Source organism: Vespula vulgaris, chromosome 2 (assembly GCF_905475345.1).
Source record: "Vespula vulgaris chromosome 2, iyVesVulg1.1, whole genome shotgun sequence".
NCBI lineage: Eukaryota > Metazoa > Arthropoda > Insecta > Hymenoptera > Vespidae > Vespula > Vespula vulgaris.
The window spans coordinates 2,534,241-2,562,069 of NC_066587.1; the positions used below are offsets into that span (position 1 = coordinate 2,534,241).

General features: G+C 33.7%; 1 protein-coding gene across 3 annotated transcripts in view; it reads right to left on the reverse strand.

Annotated features, from left to right (window-relative positions):
* Window positions 1–27,829, reverse strand: part of LOC127072856 (zwei Ig domain protein zig-8-like) — a 315,596-nt gene that overhangs the window by 104,682 nt on the left and 183,085 nt on the right. For all 3 annotated transcript variants that reach the window (XM_051013673.1, XM_051013672.1, XM_051013674.1), the window contains one exon: window positions 26,964–27,157. In XM_051013673.1, coding sequence (XP_050869630.1) covers window positions 26,964–27,157 — 194 coding nt within the window. The remainder of the gene's footprint in view (window positions 1–26,963; window positions 27,158–27,829) is intronic.

The following is a 27,829-nucleotide window of genomic DNA, read 5'->3' on the forward strand; positions in this document are numbered from 1 at the left end:
TCCACTTGCGTTAAGCCGGAATGGAAATGCGGATTGATCGATAGCCAGTGCTAACCGCAAAAGGATTCATTCAGGAGGTCGTCGACCGAATAAAAGGATTTTTCTTCGTGTAATTCTAATGTAACCGAGCTTCTCTCTTTCTTCCTTCTACTTTTCTTTCTTCTTTTTCTATTTCTTTTCTTTTGTCAGGAACTTTCTTTCCCTTCGAGTTTTTCGTTCTCGCCATCGTGAGCTTTCGATCCTTTCGTAGGATTGCTTTTTGTCGGTACGGACAAACGTCGCTAACGTGGATGCGATAAAATCGTTTTACTTTCTTTTATCATTGAACGATAAAACGTTCTCTCTCTCTCTCTTTCTCTCTCTGTCTGTCTGTCTGTCTCTCTCTCTCTCTATATATATATATATATATAGTTACCTATCAATATCTCGACTATACTCTGCAATGAACGAAGAAACGATACCTATCCTAAACGAGGTACACACACTTTTTAACCTGATTGGAAGGAAAGAAAAAAAAAAACTCGGAAAAAAAAGAAAGAAAGAAAAATTCGCTTTTCCAATCTCAACCGAATCTTAGAAGCACCCCGATCGAGTTCCTATAAAATTTCTTTCAGAAAATCCCTACCGAATCGCTATTGAATCTTTTTTATCATTATTATTATCTATAATTATTCAGATTTGTATGGTTTATCGTCGTTATGTCTAATAAAATATTATTCTATCTACGACGAACGAAAGTTATCTAGCTACGAATTGAAATAAAATAAATCGATGCTTTAACCTCACGATCGTGATCTTCTCGTTTTGAGTATATTTTTTACGTTAATTTTGATTAAAGTTAATGTCGATGAATGATCTTCGTATAGTTTAATTCTTTCGAAATCCAAGAGAATGATAATATTTTCTTATACGGGAATGGTAGACGTTCGCTGAAACGTTCGTAATTTTTTTAGAGGAAGGACTTATTCGTTAGTCGTGGTCACGTATCTCGAGAAGATATAAGAGTCTAGGTATAAACTGTGAAAAAGTAGAATGTGCTAGAAAGAAAAGAAAAGGTAATTTTCGTAAAATACAATCACACAAATAGACGTTTATACATATATCTGTCTGTCTCTTTCTCTTTCTCTTTCCCTTTCTACCTCATTAAGAAGGTATGTACTCTAATCGCGTATGCATTATTGCAGGATTGATGTGGAATGCTTTTTGGCAGGGGCGTTAGAGACTCGACTAAGAGTCTACTTGAAGGTGTTGGTACGTATTGCTTGCTTGCTTGCTTGCTGCTTGATGCTTGCTTGCTGCTTGCTTGCTTACTTATCTACCATTAATGGTGCAGCTAGGCTGCTTTCGTTCTCCCTTTAGTTTCCGTTCCGAACTTTATTTACGAGTAAACGCGTATTCCAAGAGGCGAGAACACACTTTTCTTCATTATATCCGGTAAATACTTCCAAATAATTGCTATCACATACCGTTAAGCCCAACACGACTACACTTAGGTAAGTGACGTGTATATATATATATATATATATATATATATATATATATATATATATATATAAAACAATTATTTTTTTCCCTTGCTAAAGACGAATATAAAACCAAACGTGACGATTTCGGTCACGTTTCTTACTTTTATTATTTATTTATTATTATCATTATTGTCGTTGTTATTATTTTTTTATTATTATTATTATTATTATAGAATTCTAAACTCGATCATAGTTATAATGTTTATGATATCGATTGCTTCATTGATTATTCTCTGTATCATGAAATTTTTACGAGTCACACGATCTCTTGAAATTCTTAGTTTTATCTAAATCTTTCTTTTTTTTTTTGTTTTTGTTATTACTTTTTTCTTCTTTTTTTCTTTTTTTGCTCGAGACGAACCGTAAGAAATTCTACGAACGAGCTGTTTTAAGTAATTCGATATTTGTTCTTTTATAACTTTTTTTCAATTCCATTATTTAATTATTCGCCTTATTGACAACGTAACGAAGAAAATTTTGATCTGTTATACAGTTTGACGTGCTTTAGATGATGTTGTAATATAAATTCTATATTCTTTAAAATTGGTCTTACGTTGAAACTTAGTAGAAACGAGTGAAATATTTTCTATTTATTTGACATTTATTAAGAAATGATCAATTTATGATTTTCAAGTTTGCAAAACGTTTACTTCGTGTATACAATATACATTCTTTGTGTGAACAATAAAATAATATCACGCACGTTCCTATGTTGCTTTTCAATTTATATACCTTCGACTTTCAATACCCTCTTTATTATACAATCCTTTTTTTGCTTCTGTTTATTTATTTTTTTTTGTCTGAAAAATTGATTTCACTTCGGTACCCGTTGTTGCGGTTTTAGTACAAATGCGTTTAATCCAATAGTATTTATCGATATCTATCGATAAATTTGCAGAAGGACAGTCAATCCGTTCGACTATAATACTAGGATAGTACGTAATTTTTTTCTTTGTTTTTTTCTCCTTCCTCTTTTTTTTCTCTTCCCCTTTCTTGCGATAACGAGGTGACACGTCGCGATAAATAAATTGCTGACGTCGAATTCGACGTTATAATATCGTTGAGAGCATGTATTATTTTAATGATTTTATAAATGACAACCGATGTCCCCGAATGGACAGATTGGTAGACTGGATGAAATTGCGAACGTCAACGATTTATCGAAAGACAGATACATATATACATACATATATACATATGTACATAGCCATCCGAGTTTATATTCGCACGTACGATTTGAAAAATAAAATTCGTATGGTGCAAATAAAATGAAAAAAAGAAAAAGAAAGAAAGAAAGAAATGAATTTGACAATAGAAAAAAAAGAAGAAAAAGAAAAGATAGAAGTAAATATTATTCTTGTTAGGACTTTGAAAAGATAGAAATGAATATTATTCTTGTTAGGATTATGTTAAAAAAGAATGAAAAATTAACATCAACGGCACATGAATGCCGTATAAAGAAGGAAAACGTTCCAAGTAGATTTTCCCCGAGTCAAATTTCAAGTTTCCGTATGAATTTGATAAGAATAACGATGAGGTAGGTAAGTACGTAGATACATATGTACCTACATACATACCTACATACATAGATACATACATACGTACGTACGTACATACATACATGCATATATAGTTGACCAATGTCCGATAACTTATTATGCTGCGATCGTTTTTAATCGTCCTAAAGCGAGATGGAAACGAACTTATTCTCTCACACGATATTGGCTATTCCGAAGAGAAATATCTACGTTGATGCAAGAAAAATCGTGGCGATCGAAGAAGTGTGGAAGGGTTTTTACATGTAAGCCGTTGCTCCAGTTCAACTGAGAGATGGGTGGAAGAAAAACGAGAGAGTTGAAGGAAAGAGAACGAAAGAAAAAGAGAAAGAGAGAGAGAGAGAGGAAAAAAAGAGGAAGAAAGAAAGAAAGAAAGAAAGAAAGAGAAAGAGTATATATGTGTAAGAAAGAGAAGGTCTCTGTCTGTCTGTCTGTCTGTCTGTCTGTTTGTCTGTCTAACTGTCTGTCTATGTATGTGTATATGTAAGAAAGAGAGAGAGAGAGAGAGAGAGAGAGAGAGAGAGAGAGAGAGAGAGAGAGAGAGAGAGAGAGAGAGTGAGAAAAAGGTCGAGTCTCGAGAGGGAAAAGGTAGAGAAGGCGTTTAAACCCAGCCGCGAATTTTCAGGGTACACTTTTATAGACACGTGAGAGAGATAGATAGAGAGAGAGAGAAAGAAAGAGAGAGAGAGAAAGAGAAAGAGAGTCAGGCGTCCATGTTCAAACGATCCGCTTTTAAATTTGAAACGGAAATCGCCCGTAAACGTTCGAGAAACGTCGTGCTTTTATGCGGTTCATGTCCTTCTCTTCTTGGAGGGTACAGTCTAAAGAAAATACTCGCGATCCCTTAAAATCCCTTCCTTCTATCCCTGTTCTCCTTACTATCTTCTTTTGCTTCTTCTTTTTCTTGTTTTCGTTGTTGTTGTTGTTGCTGTGCAACCATTAAAATTCTTTCTGTAAACGGCCGTGAAATTTTTAGAGTCTGTCTTTCTTTTACATGTATAAGATATACAGATGTATAGTATGTATGCGTGTATGCACATAAGTGGTATTATATTATCTCTCTCTCTCTCTCTCTCTCTTTCGTTTAAAGTTCTCTCGTTTTTTACGATTTCCAACTTTTAGTAGTTGCGACCTTCTTTGATATTATATTGTTGTGACGTGCATGTACTTATGTATATATGTACGCATGCAGATATATGCATTGTTTTTTTTTTAGTTCTTTTTTAGTTCTCTTTTTGTTCTATCGTATTTCAAGTTACTTAATGGTTTTTTTATTTTTTTTTATTTCGTTGTCTTCATCCCTTCATAATTTCATTTTTGATTGAAAATTTGCTATTTTCGATGGACTTGTTATTCTTCGATAGTTAGTTAGTTCCTTTTTTTTCCTTTTTTACTTATCGATAAATCAATAATCGATTTGTACATTTATATTTCAATTTGAGTTCGAGATTCGCGGATCTATTCTTCAATATATCCCTCGAGTCAAATTTAAGTATTAGCTTTCGATAAAATCGTATAGAACTAAGTATAGACGTAAGTATTACGTCCTTTCGAAGTATCAAAAATAAACTTTAAGATGGTTTAGCGGTCTTTCTTTTATTATCTTATTTATCCTCCTCCTATCTCTCTTTCTCTCTCTCCCTCTCTCTCTCCCTTTCCAAAGCGATCGATCGAAGTTATCTTAAAAATAAGACGATTAAATTATTTCGATCAGCGATTATTTCGAGTAGCCATCGATTCATTCCATTAATTCGATTATTTCGACTATTTCGATAGAGAAAGAAAAAATAAAGATAAAAATCGAGCGGATATAAAGAAAAACGAGAAAGGAAGAACAAAAAAGAGACAGAAAGAGAGAAAAAGTGAGAGAAAGAGAAAGAGAAAGAGAGAGAGAGAGAGAGAGAGAGAGAGAGAGAGAGAGAGAGAGAGTGATAGAAAGGAAAGAAAAAAAAAAAAAGAAAAAATAGGAAAAACGAATGAAAGAATAAAAAAAAAACAACAAAAAAAGACGAAAAAAAAAAAGAAAAACAAATCGGAAGAAAGAAGAGATGAAGAGCGAATGAAAAAAAAAAGAGAAAGAGAAAAGGAAAAAGAGCAGAAAAAAAGAGATGGAGAAAAAAAAGGAAAGAAGGAAGGAAGAAGAAGAAAAATGAAAAAGAATATGATAAGAGAAAAATTCTTTCCAATTTCCCAACTCTACGAGCAGCTGTTTCGTGTAGTCGGGAGGGACGTGTCGGAACGAGTAAGTAGTTGCCTGACAGTCTCGAGCGTGCACGTCAGTTCACATCCCGAACGAGAAAGCCGGATATGCGAATGCTATATCCCTCTGCGCGGTCTGCGTTCCACGACGTTTCCTCCGGAGGGTCGCACAGTTTAAGCCGTTGAGACGGCTTCGAGAAGTGGAACGACTAGTACACGACCGAGAATAAGGCCACCGCCCAAACCCACCCACCATCTCTCTCTTGCTCTCTCTCTTTCTCTCTTTCTATCTGTCTCTATCTCTCTATCTCTCTATCTCTCTCTTTATATCTCTTTCTCTATCTCCGTCTCTCTTTCTTTCTCTGTACCTTTGCCCTTCTCCTGAGACCCACTCGTTACGTTAAATCCGTTTGCCGAGAACGTGAAACTCCGACGGAATATTAATGTTAATGTTTTTACGTCAACGCAACGAGCTCTGAAAAAGGATTTCTCTCGGTGCGGTTCGAAGTTACTCGTGGGATTATCTGCCTTCGAACGTTACGTTTTCACCAAAATTTCATAGACTGCTATTACAGGCTATTATTACTAGTACTGCTGTTACTAGTACTAGTGTAGTTACTAGTATAGTAACTGTAATTACTAGTATTAATACTGTTACTAGTATTACTATTGCTGTTACTATATTTTTCCATCCTCGTTACTTGATATTTTTTTTTATTATATATATGTGTGTGTGTGTGTGTGTATGTATGACTCGAAAAGCTTGTTGCTTCTCTCGACGAAATGGGAATCTTGGATTTTGATTTAAAATATACGAAAAAATGATGGCGAGGATAGGAGGAAGAGTGGTGGTGTGTATCGTCCAGGGAATGCAACCCAGGGTGGTATCGTGTAATATGTTCCACGTGCTCGTAGCAGTGTATGAAACATCTTTATTATCGAACGTAAAACTTTTTTCTTCCTTTTACACTTTCTCTCCCTTCTTTTTTCTTGTTGTTGCTATTTTTTCCTTGTTTTTTATATATATACTTTTTTTTTATTACGAGATCAACGATATCTCTCTTTCTCTCTTTTTCTTTAATCAATATTATACTACTAGAAAATTTATATATACATGTATATATACATATATATACGTATGTAAATTTTTTATTTCGTCGATGAAAGATTAGAAGTTAAATGAGAGAAATTATATTAGAAATTGTAAGCATGTAACCTGAAGGAGAAATCGTAATTCGAAGGATAACTCTATCAAAATGCAATCAAAATCGTTTAAGAATTCCAACCAATCTCTCTCTCTCTCTCTCTCTCTCTCTCTCTGTGTGTGTCCCTTTAGAATGGCCCATAAGGGTAGTCTCGTTAGATAGACGTTATCGTTCCGTTAGGTAGGGCTTTGAGATTGATCGAACGTCTGAACTATCGTTGAGGCTAATTTATTACACTCTCCTAGTCGTTTCTAAATTTCATTTATTTCCCAGACTACGGTATGTTTCAAGTAATTTTATTCCCACTACCGAAAACAATCTAATTGCTTTCGTACACGGAATTATCCTTTCTCTCTCTATCTATGTCTCTCTATGTCTCTCTTTCTCTCTCTCTTTCTCTCTCTCTCTCTCTCTCTCTCTCTTTCTCTCTTGGTTGTCCATCCATTTAGATTTCGACGTTTGCCTTCGATCGTGTTTACTCGTGAAAAGCTTGGAATTCGATTGCCGAGCGATTCGATGCCCGTTACGGAGAATTCGATTAAATCTCTAGGATGGAAACGAATTACGGGCAACCTGCGACGACGTTTAGGTATACCTACTAATCAAATTAAAGTTTGAGTCTTGTTCCACGGTAAATTTATTTTCTACGTCTTATTCATCTTTTTATTTCTCTCTCTTTCTCTCCCTCTCTCTCTTTTTGCTTACTACGTTACGTGAGGTGATTATTAAAAAGTGATTTCTTCGTTATATATCTTTTCCTTTCTTTTCTTTCTCCTTACTCTCTTCTAATTTTTAACATATATTACAAAAATTATCTTTTCTCCCAAATACAATAAGATTCGTAGAAAGCAAACGATAAAACGTATTGATACGAGGGTTATCAATTATATAAAATTCTATATAGAATTATTTTCGACGAGAGAAACAATCTAATCTAATTCATTTACGTCCTATCAGTTTATTTAATTTTTTGATTCACTCTCTTTCTTTCTCTTTTCTTGAAAGTGTATCAATCACAAAGATAGATCAACTAATTATACCCTTGGTGCAATCGAGAAAGAGATAAAAAAACAAAAAAGAAGAAAAGAGGAAAGAAAGGAAAAAAAGAGAGAACACGGAGAAAAGAAAAAAAGAAGAAAATTGAATGTACTTACGTAAGTTACGTGTAACGAAAGATCGAAGCTGGTTAAACGCAATGGTTTCATTCGAGTTCAAAGAGTAAAAGTCGAAAATGCGGTTTTTCCTCGTGCAATTGCAAAAGAAGAAGAAGAAGAAGAAGAAGAAGAAGAAGAAGAAGAAGATTTCGAAGTTTATCCTATAACTCCTCGTATACCTACGTATATGCGTGTGTATGTGTATATATACATATATATACATAAAAGAGAAAGAAAGAAAGAGAGAAAGAGAGCAAGAGAAATAGAGATAGAGATAGAAAAACAGAAAAAGAGCAATCCTCAGTAGATCGAGGTAAAGACCTCGTCTTTCCAGTCGGAACAACGTTCCAACCTCATGGCATCGTTCAATCTCACCAATAGAGAAGCTACCAGCCATCTTTTCTACCCTCTAGGAGAATCAAGAAAGCAGGAAGCAGCTTTATCCCCACCCACTATCCACGCTTCTTCCATCGTTGGTTACCTTCGATGCAACGAAGGTTTTCTGTTACTGCCATTAAAGAGTACGCAAGAATCCGTAAGGTTTCCCTTCCTCTTGTGTCCTTTCCTTTTCCTTTTTTTCTCCTCTCCTTTCCATTCCATTCCATTCCTTTTCTTTCCTTTTCTTTTTTTTTCTTTGCTCTCCTTAGTTTTTCCTCGTAGTTCTTTTTCCTTTCTTTTCCCTTTCTTTCTTCTTCCTCCTTATTTCTTCATCCCTTCCTTTTATTTTCTTAGTTCTCTTCTTTAAACGACACCTTGGAACGTTTAGTACGTTCGTGCTGGCGGTTGACCCGAAAGAGAAAGAGAAAGAGAAAAAGAGAGAAACAGAGAGAGATAAAGATGGAGACAGAGAGAGAGAGAGAGAGAGAGAGAGAGAGAGAGAGGGTTGAGGAACAGTTGAGTCACGCCTTAGTGCATTTCCCGAGCTTTTAACGAGGCTCTCGTAAAAGACCAGACGACAGCTAACGTCGAAGACCTTAAGCTAACGCCTAGTAGCTATGGATGGATACAAGGATTCGTATGTTTATATGTGTATACATACATATGTGTTTACGTTTGTATCAGTGTATGTTGGATAGGATTTAGATGTTATGTTGCTGTTGCTACTTTTACTCTTGCTGTTGCTTTGCTGTTGCTGTTGCTGTTGTCGTTGGTGCGAAATGAACGAACATCGTCGTTCTCGTCGTACTCGTCTTCGTCTTTATCTTCGTCGTATTCCTCCATCTTTTCTGAAAAATGAATCATCGTTTTCCGATCTTTTTTTTTTATCCCTCCCACTTTTCACCCAGCTCTCCTTGTTAACGGCCTCTTGCTTTTTACTCGTCTCTCATGATATTGTAGAAGGATCGCGTATGAAGAAAAAGCAACGAGCGAAGGATCTGATATTTGTGATATACGATGCAAGAATATATAGTATATACGTACGTATGTATGTATGTTCGTAGTATCTACGTTTCGTTGGTGACTCATTTATGGGGGTGGGGAATACTTTCGATGTTTATGACGTTGCTCATGCTTCCTTCTGTTAACACTTAATCTGTTTCTTCATCTTCCCCTTCCCCTCCTCCAGTGCTGTATTTTCTATTCATATTCTTACTTTGCTTTGTTTTTATTTGTTTCGATTTTTTTTTTATTTTATCATTATCAAGGAATAATTCTTTTTTCTTTCTCTTTTTCTTCTTTTTTCTTTCTTCCTTGATCCTTTTTTTTTTTACATATCTCCCAAAAACGCATTTCAGTATTTTTTTTCTTTTTAAATATCTTCAATATATCGATCGAACGATAAGAATGTTTTTAATAGTGAACTCGTTTGATATGATATCGTGAACATTGTTTAATAATAATTAGGAAAATGAAAGAAATAAATAAGGATCTAAGGACGATTATGAAAGAAATTGTTATAGGTAACGCGTGTGTATGTGTTTGTTTACGTTGTATAGTTTTTTGCCAACACTTTCCCAACTATTCGCTACTACAAATTCCCCATGGACAATGTCGATTGTCAAATTGTCGCACGTTATTAATTGAACTGGGAAGTTCGGTTTTCGAAGAGGAGAACGAATTAGGATTGTGGATTAATGTTGAAGCGAACTCGACTAATGCTACGGATCAAGGGATTTCGGTAATTCGGAATTCGGAATTCGGATTTTAGCTACTTACCACGACTACATGGTACTTTTCTTTCTTTGATAGCTTCGAGATATCCTTCGGGTAATTTCTTTTCTTGTTTCTTTCGTTCTTTTTTTTGTTTTGTTTTTTTTTTTTCCTTTATATATATATATAAAATTTTATACGAAAATATTCTTGCGTTAATAAAAAACAGATTACTGATGATACACGATCGCGATTGTAAAGGAAAAAAGAAAATAATTATAAAAAATCAGAATTGTTTCTCTTTTTTTTATTCTTTATTATCTCCTTTTATTTTGTTTTTTCAAAAACGCAACCGTCCTCACTTTTCGTCCCCCCCTTTTTTTTCTCTTTTAAAGAAAATTTTCTATATATATATATATATATATATATATATATATATGTATATAAATGTATATAAAAAAAGTATATCAAAAAATATATCAAAAATATGTAAAAAATTATAAAAATACTCTCGTATCACGGAGAGATAGATCACTGATCATTGATTACGCACGATCGTGACCGTAAAAAAAAAATAATGACTAAAAATCGAAATCGTTTTTTCTCTCTTTATATTTTATTTCGTATTTTTTCATTCTCCTTTGTTTTTCAAAAACGCAACCGTCGTACCTTGTCGTTCCCCCTTTTTTTTTCTTTTTGCTTTAGCCTCCGAGAAAATCCATTTTCCATGATCGTCGAGCTCGATCTTCTCTGGGTCGAAGTATCACGATGCCAATTTCGAAAATAACCTTCTCTGGCACGAACGTAGTCCCTGTCCCGTCAACGAAATAACGGATAGTCTTTCGGAGGTTCGAAGAAGAAACGAGAGAAGTGGAGGGAGTAAGGTAAGAAAAGGGGAGATGGTTGTAAAGGAGTGAAAGAGAAAGAGAAAGAGAAAGAGGAAGAAGTACTAGTAATAGTAGTAGTAGTAGTAGTAGTAGTAGTAGTAGAAGAAGAAGACGGATCCCTTCTGTATATCGTAAAAAGATTTATGTTTGGAGATAACGAGATGTGGCGGTGAGAGCAACCATAGTGAAATATAGACACGCATAGGCTAAGAAAACTCTTCTTGAGATGATGGTAACTACATCGATTATGGTTACAATCGTCGATTGAACCTGTCGTTAACCTGGGCAAAATTTATCGAGATATTATTGCGTCAAATTTTCTCTCTCTTTTCTTTTTTTTCTTTCTTATTTTCTCTCTCTCTTTTTTTTTCTTTTTTTACTTTTTTCCCTTTCTCTTTTTAACGAGAAGAAGGACAGAAAAGAAAGAAGAGTAGACTTTTCTTCGCTTTTTGATCTTTTCTCTTTTCTTTCTTTTTTAATTTTTGTTTACCTTTTTCATTCTTTATTTTCATTCTTTATTTTCTTTTCAATTTTTTATTACGTTCTACGTTCAACTATTTGTTGCTATGAAAAAAAAAGAGGCGAAAAAATGAAACTGATTCAAAGTGATAACACCGAAATGTCTAACGGAAGCCAACCAGTGTGGATTATCCTTCGAATCCTTTTCGACCAGACACTGGATTCCACTTTCAAGTGAATGCGTTCGTGTGAGGCCAGAGTATACGTAGGGATATTCCACTTTGAGGGTCAAATATCGTCCTTTCGTTTACCTGAATATCGGACCACGAAAATGTCGTCTCTCTCTTTCTCTCTCTTTTTCTATGTCTACGTTATTTTCTCTTATCCTTATCCATTCCTCCACTTTTTCTCTTCACCGATATCATATTTTTCGTCTCGCTCAGAAGTAAATTCTTTTTTGCCTTATTTTCAATGAAAATGACATCCTGTTCTCTTTATCCGTTATATCGTGTTTAAAGAGTCGTAATGGTATACGTCAACGTAATTCATTTTTCAAAAGTTATTATTCATTATAAAAAAAATCGATTATCGATTGTCAATAATTGAATAAAATAAATTTGAGTTTTTTATCTTAATGATCATCTCGCGCATTAAAATTCTCCTTGTTGATAAATTGATTAAAAATATTTGTTTACGTCTTAAAATCAATTTTGTATCGATATAATTTATTAGAAAAATATAATTTGTTAGAAAAATTAAGTAACCATTTTCAAAAATCGAAAAAAATTAATTTCTCTGCATATATATATATATATATATATATATATATATATATATAAATATCCTGGTATTTTTTCAAAATTATCTGACGAACGTATTAAAATTCCATAGAAATGATCATAAAAAATCGAAAATATTTATTAATAATCCGCGATAAAAAAGGGCCGAGTATTTATTTTCCTATAAATATATTAATCTACGTTTGTAGAAAATCGTTTCGTCAGGATCAGTTAAAAATATATAAGTATATCTCGATAAATACAATGTTTGGGCTTACCTCTGACAAGAATGTCTTTCGAAAAGTGATATCGATTATAAATAGAAGAAAGAAAAGAAAAAAGGAAAGAGAAAAAGAAAGAAAGAAAAAGAACAAGATAAAAACAAAGAGGAAGAAAAAGAGAAAGAGACAGAGAGAGGGAAGAGAGAAAGAGAGAGAGAGATTCACAGGAGTATTACAAAGAACTGTCGTCCTACTTTTTCTAGGGATAAATGTGCCGTGGCTGGTTATTCGTAGAAAGAACGCGAAACATGAAAGAAAGAGACAGATAGACAAATAGATAGATAGATAAATAGATAGATAGATAGATAGATAGATAAAAAGAAAGAGAGAAAAAGAAAAAGAAACAGAGAGAGAGAGAGAAAGAGAAATAAAGAGAGAAAATTCTTTGGTAATCATCTTCCAGAAAACTGTTTCAACAGCGTGAAAATCTCAGAGAAAAGGTTAGGAGAATTCGTACGATGAAGGATTCACCATAAAATCCTAAAGTAACTCTCGTTCGCGCTCTCTTATTCGAGACGAAGGTATGATCGTAGGTGGAATCGACCGTCTCAAGATTCGATCTAAACGTCTTTCGGTCGTACTACGTTTTCGTTTCCGTAACCCCAGAGCGATGATGGCTGAAGCTAGGTGTCCGGGAATAGAAGAGATTCTTTTATGTTCGCGCAATAGTTAGCACTATCAGGAAATTTCGTCCGACTCTTGCTATCTCGTCTAGTTTCTATCTCTACTATTTCTTGTTCTTTTTCTTTTATCTTTTTATTGTCCTCCCTATCACTCCTCCCTTTCTTGTTCTATTTCCTTTTATTTTTATTCCGTATATAGTATGCTTGCACATGATTCACAAGGAAAATTCTGATTCTGATTCTCTCTCTTTCTCTTTCTATATCTCTCTATCTTTATCTCTCTTATTCTTCTCAACAACCGACCTATTTTACAGGGGGTTATTTTCCGTCTCACTTCTTCTCCTTCATCTCCTTCTTCTTCTTCTTTTTTCTTATTTTTCGATTGCAACAGTCTTCTCTCTTTCTCTATTGGAGGTTTCTTCTCTTAAAGCTTTACCATCTCTTCTTCCTTCTTATTAAATGCTTACTTTATCCCCTTTTTAGCTTCTCCTTTTCCTTCCTGCTCAGTCGATATTACCTGTACCCTTTCAATGACCTACTCTCTCTCTCTCTCTCTTTTCTCTCTTTCTGTCTCTTTCTTTCTCGTTGCGCGTTTATGCGCGTTCCTTCCTTTTTCTGTCCTGTCTCTCCAATTTCCGTAAAGAGATTCGATGAATTTTCAAACGGCTCTTGCTCGATATTGCGCCTGCTGTGTTGGAACGCCGTTTGCAATAACACCGGTAAGATCGAAGTAGTTTCGTGAAAGAAACGGAAAAGGTAAGTAGTAGGTAGGTAGGTAGCTACGTAGCTACGTAGCTAGGTAGCTAGCTAGCTAGGTAGATAGGTAGGTAGGTTGTCTAGGTAGATAGGTAGGTAGGTAGGTTGCTTGATAACTTGGTACCGTTCAACGTTTATCCGAACAAAGAAGTCGAATTGCAATGACGGAATTAGGCGAAACTGTTAGAATCCTTTCTATTTCTCTATTCGTGTAACTTTCTGCCAAAACGTTTAGTAGAATTTTAATTGAATTGAATTGAATTGAATTGAATTGAATTTGATTTGTTTTAATTTAATTTAATTTCATTTGATTTGATTTAATTTCATTTAATACGACTTAATTTTTTCTTTGTCAATCTCTTTAACAATTATTCCACTTGAGTTTTCTTACGAATGTGTTTTCTTTGCTTTCGACGAATAACATATCGATCGATCAATCGAACGAACGATTCTTGCAATAATATCGAATGGATTCGCACTTTCTTTCTTTTCTTTTTCACAGATTCTACGAAACACAGCAATGCCAATAAGTGTCAAGTAGTACGCTGAGAAACGATTGGCGGACTAGTAGCCGAAAACATGGCTTGTTAGTTTCTTCAAGCTTAGTGCAAAGATGCAATTCGAAGAAATCGACGAGTATCGACGAAAATGAGAAATCGAAAATATATGTTTCTTTTCGGATATTATGATTGTAACACAATCGTTAAACCCCTCACACTAGTATATAGAGAAGGATCGAAGAAAGGATAAAAAAAATAAAATAAAATAAAAAAAAGGAAAAGAAGAAAGGAAAAGAAGAAAGGAAAAGAATAGATTAAATTTGGATTTATCGTTCCATTTCTTTACCTTGACTCTCAATCTTCTGACAATTATACGATTTATTCCTTCATCCAATTTTTTTTTTACCATTGCTTGCCTGATGTCGAAATTGTCGAAATATATGTATGTGTATAGGAAATATGTACCTGCATTTAGGAGTGACATACCAACGAAATCAGAGCTAACTTAATGTTAGGAATTTCTCTCTGTCTCTGTCTTTGTCTTTCTCTCTCTCTCTCACTCTCTCTCTCTCTCTCTCTCTCTCTCTCTGTCTTTCTGGAATTTTGTATAATCATAGAGTCGAATTTAGGAATACTTCGCTAAGTATATCATTATTTAGAGATCATCAGAATACTTACGTACATATATTCAATTTTACGATCAAATCGAAATCATTGACCTGATTAATATCTCAATATATCTCAACGTAAGTATATATTCAAGAAGTATAATAAACTTTTATACCTTTAACAATATTAATTTCCAACGAGGAAATAGCAAATACGATAAAGTTTCCAATAGAGAAAACCTACATATATACATACATATATACATACATACATACGTATCATATATGTATCGATTTAATATTAATTTAATTATGTCTCTCGCATTCGTAAAAAAAAGAAAAACAGGAAAAATACATATATGCAAACCATGGAGTTATTATTTTCTCCATTAAGAGATTATACATCGATCCAATTTTTTTCTTCTTTTCCTTTTATCTTCCCTTCCTTTTTTCCTATTTTTACTCACCCCTCCTTTCATTCTTCACCCTTCCACCCCGTCACTACTAGCCACGATGAATCAAGCATATCTCTCTCTCTCTCTCTCTCTCTCCTTTCTCTCTCTCTTTCTCTCTCTATGTCGATGAATTTAGTTTGCTATTCATGAGGAAATACCAAGCGCGGATATACGCGCCGCTGACGCAAACATGAAAGACACGTTTTCGACGAGTCGTGTATGTACGTGAGAAGAGCGAATATTCGTTCGATGGTCGTGGTTCTGTGCTCTCTCTCGTTGGCCTCGACATGAATCCGAGCTGGTTTGTGGAAAATCGAGTAGTTCTAAATATAAAGAGAGAGAGAGAGAAAGAGAAGAAAAAAATAGATAGAGAGAAGAAAGAGATAGATTGATACATTGATAAAAAGAGAAAGGAAGAGATTATAATGTAACAAAGTTGTATATTGGCTTAATCAGAATATGGTCTATGAGTATATGCATGTGTGTGTGTATATAAATAATAAAAAATATTTCCATTCATTATCCGAACTGTTCCGATTTCCCATTTCGTCTGCGTACAATTATTATCGATCCAAATATCTAATATTCGTAACCTTTTTTTTCCCTCGATTAATGAATATAAAGAAGAAAGGAAATAAAGAAAGAAAAAAGAGAAGGAAAGAGAGATTATGAATTTAGGTGAGAATTATAATTGATAAGCTATATAAATAGAATTAAGGATAATTGGATGGGTGATATTTCGATGAGGAAAATAAACCGATAATGTCAAATTGAAAACGAAAATCGAAAAAGTTTCCGATCGATGTGTATATATATATATATATATATATATATATATATATATATATACATACACATACATACACACACATGATATACTATGATTATTTATTTTGTCGCGTCAAAATTATATTATATTAAAATCAAAGATTATATTATAATTTATATTTACAAATAAAATTATATTACCAAAAATTATATAGTAATATATATGTACAATTAAAGATTATATTATATTTTATGGTATAATTGTATTATAATTTATATTGTATTATTTATTTCTTCGTTATCTCTTCCTTTTCTTTTTCTTTTTTTTTCATCTCTTTCCTATTTCTTTTTAGGTCGCATTAGAGACTTATTTCACGTTAACGATGACTTCACTCTCTCTCTCTCTCTCTCTCTCTCTCTCTCTCTAATCTTTCCTGGGCAAAATTGTTCAGCCATTCGGTGGCTCGTTTTCGCACCTCTCTCTCTCTCTCTCTCTCTCTCCCTTTTGTAATAAACTTTTCCTTACTTTACGACCATCTTCCCGGAGTAATTTCTTCGAGGCGTTGGTCTTTACGTTAAGCTCCGTTGCTTCTTCTGACCGTCCTCCTCTCCTCTCCTCTCTTCATCGCTCCTTTACTCTCCTCTTTCCTCTTCATTCCTCTCGTCGTTGTCGATCTCTAAACCATCTCTCGGATAGGAGTATTAAGTGGACTAACAAGAGTCCATTTAGAGACAAGTATCACGTAGGTAACATCGAATAACCGGACACAAGTAGATATAACAAACGAAATTGTTCGATGTTCGAAAACGTTCGTATCGAACGAAAATCTTATAATAATTGTTAATAAATCCAATTTATTTGGATTGATTATTGATCGAGTTAAAGAAAGAAGAAAACGACAAAAGAGAAACGAATAAAATAAAAAAGGAAGAATTCAAGATTCATATCCAGTTAATTTGGAAAAAAGTTTTGCAAAAATTTCGTTGCGTTCGATTCTTTCTTTTTTTCCTTTTTTTTTTCGTATCGAACCAAATACCGATATTAAATCTTTTGGAAAACAGTTGCCTATTCGTTTAGATATTACACATGGAATTTCGTATTATTTCTTTTTCATTCCTATCGAACGATATTTCGTCTTATCAACGAACATTACCCAGCGAACGTATTTCATTGAATAGGATTTCGTTGAAACAATTTTTGTAGAAAATATTACGAATAACGTAGTAACGAGTAAATAGGTTTTAAAGAGGGATCGATTTTGTTTAAAGCGCCTTATGTATATCACGATTAGGCTTGAAACTTTAGTGTGTGCATACAGGTAGGGTTGGAACATTCGAAGAAAGGAGGTTGTGGTCACGCGTCTAAAATTGGACACGAAGTACGTAAGCAGAATTGGATTTATTAGGGTGAAATCCGACGAATCCAGCATATTCTTGAAAATAAAAATAACAGTCTGGCTAACGTTCTGGCTAGCGATAAGCGAAACGTGAGCGTGCTGAAAGTTGAATTGTTTTATCAAGATAAAACGAATTACATCGTCTGGAGGAACAGAAATAACCATGATAATGAAATCGCTTAATTCTGTGCCTAAATGTCGTGAATGAAAACAATGAAATTTTTCGAACAAAATCACTCGTCGTTAACTTACGTTCGCGAAGGATTATTTCTTCGTTTGTTCTTTCTTTCTTTCATTTCTTTTTCTTTACCTTTCCTTCTTCTTTCACCTAAATTAATCCGTAGATCTGATGAAAAAGTCCAGATAAATGATAAATATTTATTTCTCCGACTTGGTTCGAATCGACGAACGAAGTAATCTCATTGATTCTAAGAAAAGGAGGATACCGGGTCAAGCTATCCTTTCGAAAAAAAAGAAAGCAAAAAAGAAAAAAAAGAAAAGAAAAAAAATTCCTTCGTTGTTTTTGGTCGAATAACGAAGTAAAAAATACAAGACGCGGGAAAGGTCGAAAATAGACGAATGAGATTATTCGTTGGCGAAAAGGAATATAGGTCGAAGTTCTTCTCCTCTCGCTTAGGTAAACCCGAAGTAAGTACGACGGAACTGCAATAGAAAATCGTTTCTCGATCCTCTCTATCTTTTCGTCTCTCGATCGAGTCTGTCCATTCCTATTCCGTTTTCCCATCACGTTGATAGCTCGCTTGCGTGTGACGCCTAACAATGGCGTAAAGGGAGATAGAGAGATAGATAGATAGATAGATAGATAGACAGACAGACAGAGAGAGAGAGAGAGAGAGAGAGAGGGTTTGAAAAAGAAAAGAATTGCGCGGTTGGACTTGGAAAGACGAGTTGACCGTCTAGCGAGATAGCGAAGTCAGCTAAGACGTTGTAGTACATACAAACGATGTATAGTGGTGAGGGTTAAGAAACAGAAAGAAAGAAAGAAAGAAAAAAGAGAGAGAGAGAGGGAGAAAGAGAGAGGATACTACAATAGAGAATTAATGAAGAGCAAGGTAGCATACCGAAGAGATACTCGTGAGACTTGTTAGGACTTTCGACAAGTCGAGGAGTCAATTTGGCCCATTGGATTTTCGAATAGTTGCAAGAAGTGAAAAAGAGAGAACGAAAAAAAGAGAGATAGATAGATGGCTAGATGGATGGATAATAACGCATACAAAGGAACAAAGATGGATACAGAGACAAAGAAAGAGAGAGAAAAAAACTAACTGCTTGATATCGAAGGAATAGAAAAGAAAAAAAAAAAGAAAAAAAGAAGGGTAAGTAATCCTATCGGTCTTAACGCAAATAGAAATTAAACTACGGATAAAAGTCGAAGTATTTATATATCTCGTCACGTTCTTTCATTCGATTACGATACTCGCATCTGCATATTCTTTTATCCCTCTCTCTATCTTTATCTATCTCTACTTGTCTGTCTGTCTATCTGTCTGTCTGGCTGCCTTAGCTCGTTCTATATCCACTCTCTTTTATTTCGAACTTCTTTAATATTCGGCACGTAGCCACTCGCGAAGCGTTCCTCTTCGAAGAAAGTAGTAGTATATAATTTGGCAAACCTTTTTCTCGGTTTCCCTATGTTAAGTCATTTATAAAATGAACCACAATTATCTTAGACGAAACGAACGATGAATAATAACGAATACGTCTGACAGAAAGTACGTCCTTAACGTTTCGTTTACGTTCGGGCACACGACGGGAATATTTCATGAAAATAAAATTATGACAACGAATCCTCGTAGCTAATTAGGAAAGAGCTTTCAACATTTTCTTCTTCTACGAATACGATTGATTCCGAATAATAAAGTTTCATTATTACCATTAATACCACATCTACGTATGTATAGTTATATATGTATATATATATTTTTACTAATCAAAATTCAAATGTTTTATTTCAATCTATTAAAGAACCTTTTCCCTTCGCAGCCATCCCATCCCGCCCTTAACGATCTCTTATTATCAGTGTTAAATGAAATGTAAATAGTATTCTTAATCGATCTAACCGGTTTAATTTATTGCTTGAATTTCTTATTCTTTCTCCTCTTTCCTTCTTTTCTTTTTTCTATTCTTTTTTCTTTAAATTCCAATCATTTCATAATATATCTTAACCTATTCATCCTTTCTCTTCTTATTCTCCTTCTTCTTTTTTCTCCTTCCTTGATAACGATCGTATAAATAATTCTTTCTCTCGAATAGCATCGGTGTAAAGGGAAAAAAGAATAAAAAGAAAAAAAAAGGAAAAAAAAAGAAATAGAAAAAAGTGAAAAAAGAGAAAAAAAAAGGTATGTTCTCACGGCGTTAGATACTTGGGAAATTTTGTAGCTGCTTTTATATCTTCTCTTTCTTTCTCTATTTCCTTCTTCCTCTTGCCTTCTCTCTCTCTCTCTCTCTTTCCTCCCTTATTACTACCGCACGGAAAATACGTTCAGTTTTTTACGCCCAAAGAGAAATATCAGATCGTTGGTACGTCGATGTCGGTCGCTGCACTTCAATAGTAGAAACGTTCTCTTGGAACTCTGCACATGTCGTGACCTTTCGAACGGCTCAGTTACGGACACGGACATATACACAACACACACACACACACATGACACACATGAACAAAGAGATAAACTATACGTATAGAAGAAGCTATAAGTATAGAAGATATTCGTTCACACAAATATATCCATAGTCGTATACGCACGCACGCACATGCACGCACATACACACACACATATACACACATCGATATATCTCTATCGTGTTAACGTCAGGTCGCCTGGATAACAAATAAAGAGAAGCAGCCAACGTATTTTATCGTCGGTATCGATGCCGTCGGAAAACCGGGCATGAGAAAGCGATAGAGAAAAAAATAAAAAAAAAAAAAAGAAAAGAAAGGAACAGGGTGCGGAGAAAAAGGGAAAAGAAGGATGAACTGAGGGGAGAGGGGACGATAGAGGGATAGAGAGTAGGGATAAAATTTAAAAAATTACAAAATAAAAAATAAGTAAAAATCTCTCGAAAAAGACTTTGCGAACTCGCTCTACTGTGGTGTCAGGGTTTTGGTCAGGTTGGAGATCATTAAGTGACGTCACATGTTCGTCGTTATTTAATGAGACCCTACATATCCCACCCTACTTGGCCCTTTGTCTATCTACTTACGTATATACTTACGTATTATACGTATAGAACATATATTCATACTTCTACTTCGCTATTCATTCTTTTTTCCTTCTTCTTTTTTATCTACTTTTTCTTCTTCTAAATATAATAAAGAATTAGGTTCAAATTGCTCTTTGGAGTTTGAAGAAAATTCTAGCCGTCTGAAATTTCACTTACGAGAAGGTAACTCTGAGAAACCGTCCTTTACGTGCTCATTACAGGCTTCCACAGTGCTACAAAGGATTCCGTCGTCTTCTTATATAACAACAGCCCTATCGTCGTTCCATGGATTCCAGAACGGTAGAGTGAGGAAAGAAAAAGTGTGTGTTCACGTTCTTCTATGTATATGTACGTATATATGTGTTATATTCCTGCTCTGGTTTGGCGTGTGTGTGTATGTGTATGTACGCGCGCGCGCGTGAGATGTGAACCAGGAAAGCCCGACACTTTGATCTCTTTCTCTTTTTCTATCTCGGTTTCTTTCTCTTTCTCTTTCTCTCTTACTCTCTTACTCTTCTTTTTTTTTTCTTTTCCACCCCTTTCGCACGATCGAGTACTAGAGTACTTTGAATTCGTTTTCAAGCACCGATCGCAAATTTTTACGTAGCTATCTAACTCCGTTTGTCCGTTCGTTCTTTATACTCTTCGATATCTTCGATCGTTCGACCGAAGGAATAAATGTGTATGTATTATACTTATATATGTGATATATGTATGTATGTATGTAATAATAAGTAAAAGATGAATCGAATAATCTTATACAATATAGATATGTATGTGCGTGTAATAAATGGGATATGTATCGTCCTAAAGAATAAAGTAAAATAAATAAATAGAAAAAAAGAAAGAGATAAATAAATAATTCGATTTGTTATACAACATAAATTCCTCGGTTAAATCGAGCAATTTTATATTACACGAGTAATTTTATATAATAAGAAAAAAAGATATTTTATACAATAAATAGTGGGTATATCGTGATTAGAGGTAAACGTAAAATAAAATAATATAAATAAATAAATAAATAATTCGATTTAATAAGTCACGTAAATTTCTTTCTCTCACGATAACTAAGAAGAATATTTAAAATGATATCACGCTTACGTTTATATTTAATTTTTCGTTAATTAAAATGATATAATTAATGGTTAAAAAAGAAAAAAACGGAGAGAGGGCAAGGTGGGAATATATCTCTTTTACACAGCATATCGTTTAATAATAAACAACTGTTTAAACAAGGTATTATTTCTCTACATATGATTCTTTTTTTTATCCGAAGATTTTTTGTTGCTTCAGGTGTTCTTGTTTCTCCACGAGTAACTCACACATTTCTCCTCTCTCTCTCTCTCTCTCCCTCTCTCTCCCTCTCTGTTTCTCTCTCCATTTTTTTCTTTTCTTTTTTTTTTTTTCTTTACGTATACACGTGCTTCGAATACGATACGAAACTCAGAATACCTTCGAACGATTTCCCCGCCTTTAATGGCCACGCTCTACTTGTAATTATTGACGAAAAGTTTCACATCCGCAGTCTGGGAACGAAGGATCTCTCTCTCTCTCTCTCTCTTTTTCTCTCTCTTTCTCTCTCATTTTTTCTTTTTTCTTCTTTCTTTCTTTTTCTTTACTGGCCAGGTCTATTCTTTCGATCTTCATGCTTGTCACGTCGTTCAGCCTTCGAGGCAACGAATACTTCAATACGACTTTTAATTTTGTATTTGTTGTTTACTATTTTTATTCCTCTGTTGAGAGATTATAATCGTTAAGCACTAAAGAATTTTTATTATCGATAGATCGGTTATCAAAATTTTTTTTCATCCTCCTAACAATCGTATCTTTCTTTTTTCTTTTTTCTTTTTCCTTCTTTATACAACGATCAATCGATAAAAATCTTTCTTCGATAATTTAAATAATAAAACAAATTAATATGAATTATTTATTTAGCATGTAGGATAATGAAAACATTTTAAATATGTAAAATCTGCCGAAGTCTATTTTAACAAAGACGATTAATTAATCGTCTTATCGAGTAGCGAAATTAATCGATTAGCGAAACTCGTCGTGTTAGATAACGAAAGTATTTTATTTCAATTTATTTTCAAATACAATTTGTATTCGATTCTAAAGAAAACGATATCGGTGTTATATTTTAAAAAGATTTAAAATAGTTCAAACAATTTTAATGTTGACATTACTGTTCAATGTAAAAATCGGATTAGATACACTCGATTGAAATGGACAAGCCGAATAAAGGTTCCATTTTCTCGATTTATGCGTTAAACGAAACAAGCTTATCGAAGATGAAACTCCTTTTGCGTATTTTCCTTATCGAGTGCACTCAAGTCCGTAAAGTGTTCGGTTGTCCGCATGTGAATCGACTTTTCATTCTTCTTCTTGCTTCTTTGCTTTTTCTTCGTCTCTCTCTCTCTCTCTCTCTCTCTCTCTCTCTTTTACTCTCTTTCTTTCTCATATCCCCGTTCATCTCTATGTACTCCTTTATTTCTGTCTCCATATTTCTTTCAACGTTTGTGTCCAGTCGATACACCCAGATATCGCATTGGAAAAGACGACGAAATATTATTCCGATATTTTACTATGAAAGATTATCTTACAAACGATATTCATCGATCGATTTTTTTAACGCTAATATCCTTTATCTTTACTGATTTTAATTCGAAAACACAGAAAGATTAACTCAACGCTATTGATCGAAGACCATTTTCGATATTTTCGATAAAACAATGTGTTTCATTCATAACAAAGAAAAAAAAGAAAAACAAAATATTTTTCCGAATCAGTATAAAAAGAAATGTAATTTTCGACAAAAAAAATAAATAAATAAGTAAAAATATATTCAAAGAAGAATCGACTTTTTTATGACGAGATCCCTATGACGATTAAAAGTAAAGCAACAAAAAAAAAAAAGAAAGAGAAAAACAAAAAAACAGAAATGATAAAATCTAACTGCTTACATGAAAATAATGACACTACGTTTTCTTTTTCTTTTTCTTTTTCTTTTTCTTTTGTAATTTTTTTCTTCTTTTATCATTTTTTTCTTTTTTCTTATTTTTTGTTTGCTTCCTTCCCTGGCATCACCACTTGTATGAAATATGATTTAACTTTAAGATTAAGATAGGTCGTGAGAAATCGCTTTTTATCGGTTGGAATCTAGTATCCTGTCTCTTGTCATATAAGATTTATCGTTCTCGTAAGTGTCGTACGCGCCTAAAGTAAGACAAATTTTGGTATGACTGCGAGACACAATAGATAGCTTAGCGTTCTACTTCGATCATCTTTAACAGTAGTTACAATTAGTCACTCCTGTTTATTTACTTAAGTTGAAACGACTCTTGTAACATCTTATATGATCGCTATCTAACATTATAAAACGATTCAAATAAATTTCAAATTAACTTTACACTTACGAATTATTATATTTCTATAAATTAACAATCTTCTAATTAATTATATATATATATATATATATATATATATATACATATATACATATATGTTGGAAGAGAATTTCAAAAAAGGGTGAAACATGTAAAAACATTATATAATTCATACCTACACATTTTGCAATTTTAACATTTCGACAAAAATAAAAAAAGAGAGAGAAAAAAAAGGAAAAAGAAACAGGAAAAAAATACGCATAGCACGTTGCAGGGCGTATTTTTTTAACCATGCGTTTTTACCTTCATTTATTCATTAGTTTTTTTTTCACTCGAAACGTGAAAGCACAGAGAGAGAGAGAGAAAGAGAGAGAGAGAGGGAGAGAGAGAGAGAGAGTGAAAAAGAGAGAATATAGACTCTCTCTTTCTCTTTCTATTTCAACATGCGTGTGCAACATGCGGCAATAATTGTCCGAGATCCGCAACGGCCAAACATTATATATTGAAAGCACCTGTACCTTCGTTCGATGGTATTGTCGAGTGACAGAGGGGTTGGAATCGAGAGTCGAGGGGTTGGGCAGGGGCCGAGTGCACTTTCGCGATGATGCACCCCCTACGGTTTTGCTCGAGACAGCGGGTTGTCCTCCCTCGTTCCATTGTGTCGCTTAAAATATTGACACTCGATATTTTGCAGCGTTCGGTGCTGCCACGAGAAAAAAAGAAGAAAAGATATATATATATATATATATATATATATATATGTATGTATGTATACATACATACGTGCATATATATATAGGAAGATGAACATTTATGTGTATACGGTTCTCATAATGGACACGTCACTATAATTTCACCTACCCTCTTCTTTTTTCTAGTTCTCTAATTTTGTATAATTTTTTTGATTTTTTTATTTATTTATTTTTTTTATTATTTTTAATACCCTTCTCTCTTCTCTCTTTCCTTCACTATTCCTCCTCTTCTTCGTCCTCTTCTTCTACTTTACCCTTTTTTCTCCAACGTCGATTATAATTTCTCTTTCGTAACTTCCCACAGTACGTTTCTCTGTTCGTAATCCGTGTGCTCTTTGCGTCATTTCAAAGAATGGATTTTCCTCTCTCACGTCGTTCTTATTACAGGCAGAAAGTATACGAAGAGTTAGGAACGAGAGTATGTGATATTAATCCTTTGAGTAGTGAGTTTTCATAGTAGCTTTGAGGTGGCTGACTTGTCGAAATACAAACTGAAACGTGGATGAGTCTTCTTTGTTGTTGTTTTCTTTTTCTTTTTCTTTTTTCTTTTTTTGGATAACAATTGTTCTTTTTGATAGTAGTCGATATATATATATATATATATATATATATATATGTATAATATATGCGTGTACATGTGCATAGGTGTATGTCAGCAGACAAATTAACTTCCAAAATGGAATAGAACTAAGGAATGATATTATGTGAAACGAGCGAATGAGCAAATAGTAATCTGTCAAAATAGCAAGATTAAATATACATTAATGGTAATATCGCTTCGGCGGAAAACTTCAAATGTATGCACGTAGATATATGTGTGTATATCCACGTACTCTCATACTGCAGCAGACCGGTTAAGGTATGACGTAAATGTACATTTCTACTGCTCAAGGGGTTAATTATTACATGAGGATGTTCTCCCTGCAATAGAGTACGGACCGAGTGACGCGAGCAATTCTAATTATTATTTTACGTGTTCGAGATGTTTGACGAATTTCGAATTTGAAACAATGGTAGTCCTATAGAACGTTTCAATGGATGAATAAAATCTTGAAATAATTCATACTCGATATCAGAATATTCAATAAGTATTCTTTGGAAAAAAAGAACGTTTATGTGAAGCGAGAAATAATAATAATTATTATTTTACGGGTTTGAAACGTTTGACAAATTTGTAATTTTAAACAATAGAAATCGTTGATTTAAATATTCCAATGTAATAAATAAAATTTTGAAATAATTCATAGGTGATATAAAAATACTTTATAAATTTTCTTTGGAGAAAATATTACGTAAGATATAATCATTATTTTACGAGTTTGAAATATTTGAGAAATTGTTAATTCCGAACGATAAAAATCGTATCCTTAGACGTTTTAATGTACGAATAAAGTCTTGAAATAATTCCTACGTGGTACCAGAATATCCTATAAATGTACATTGGAGTAAATGTTATGCGAGCGATTGTAATTATTATTTTACGAGTTCGAAATGTTTGTATTATACGTGATACCAGAATATTCTACAAGTGTTCTTCGAAGAAAATGTGACGCGAGTAATAGTAATTATTATTTTATGAGATCGAAAAGTTCGTCAAATTTTTCATTTCAAACAATAGAAATCGTATCCTTAGATCTTTTAATGTACGAATAAAATCATGTAATAATACATAGAGGATACTAGAATATCCTGTACATGTTCTTCGAAGAAAATGTGACGCGAGTGATTGTAATTATTATTTTACGAGATCGAAAAGTTCGTGAAATTTTTCATTTCAAACAATAGAAATCGTATCTTTAGACGTATTAACGTTTTAATGTAAGTATAAAATCTAGAAATAATTCATAGGCGATACCAAGATAACATCTTATAAATATTCTTCGAAGAAAATGTGACAGAAGTGATTCTAATTATTATTTTACGAGTTCGAAATGTTTGACGAATAAAATCTTGAAATAATAGATGAACGTTATCAGAATATCCTACAAATGCTTTTTCAAAGAAAATATGACGCGAGCAATTGTAATGATTATTTCACGAGTTAGAGATGTTTCACAAATTTTTTATTCGAACCAATAGAAATATTGACCTTAGTCTTTTCGATCTATAAATAAAATCATTAAATAATTCACACGCGATACAGAAATATCGGAATATCGCAGAAAATGTTTATTGAAAAAGTTCGAAATAAAATGACACACAGGAAATAGAGTATACGTCACACGTTTATTTTATACGATCCTTTGTATTTACTACTACCCGGGTATGATGTTCCAAGCTAACTCGGTGAAAACTAAAAAAAAAAAAAGAAAATAAATAAAAAATAAAAAAGAAAGAGACAAAGAAAGAAACTCACCGTTTTGTTGCCCAAGTTTTTTACACGACAATTGAGGTACGTCGTCTTTCCTAGAAGCGCCGTCACGTTCTTCGAGGCCGACTTGTCGAAATACGGGCCGGAACGTGATGAGTCTTCTAAACTGTTTTGTTGGTAGCTGCTATCACCACCGTTTTTCCCGCTACTACCGTGCAACATACTCTGACAATGAACGCCTGCAACAGTGTGGAAAAGAGGGGGAAGGGAGGGAGAAAAAAGAGCAATTAGTTTCGTTGGACAAATCGATCATCGTTCGTTTAATTTCATTTTTTAATTTTTTTTTTCTTTCTTTGTTTTCTTTTTCTTAATACCATTGAGTTAAAAATACAAATGGCGAAAGAGATAGAGAGAGAGAGAGAGAGAGAGAGAGAGAGAGAGAGCGGGAGAGAAAGAGAGAGCTAGAAAAATTGACGATAAACCATAATCGTTGAATGGTATCTCATTTCATTGAACGACATCGGAGAAGAGAATGCACGAATGTACATTGTTAACATTTTGAAAACGTTCGAAAATAGGGGAGAACGAAGAGAGTAGAAAAATATTTGAAAAATTTTCGATCCAAAAGCTTTCGCGTGTCGTTGAACGATACGATCCATCGATGAACGATTATTGAACGTATGCGATCGCAAATTACTACGAGAGAGAGAGAGAAAGAAAGAGAGAGACGAGAGAGAGAAACTCCCATTGGATTTTCTACGAGAGAGAAAGGGAGAGAGAGAGAGAGAGAAAGATGAGATATGCATGCAAAAAGTTTTACGAACGTTGTAACACGAATTACACAACGGTCCGAGCTGGACAAACATTCGATAGATATAATCTCGAAATAGAAAAGGAGTTTTTGGTTTTTT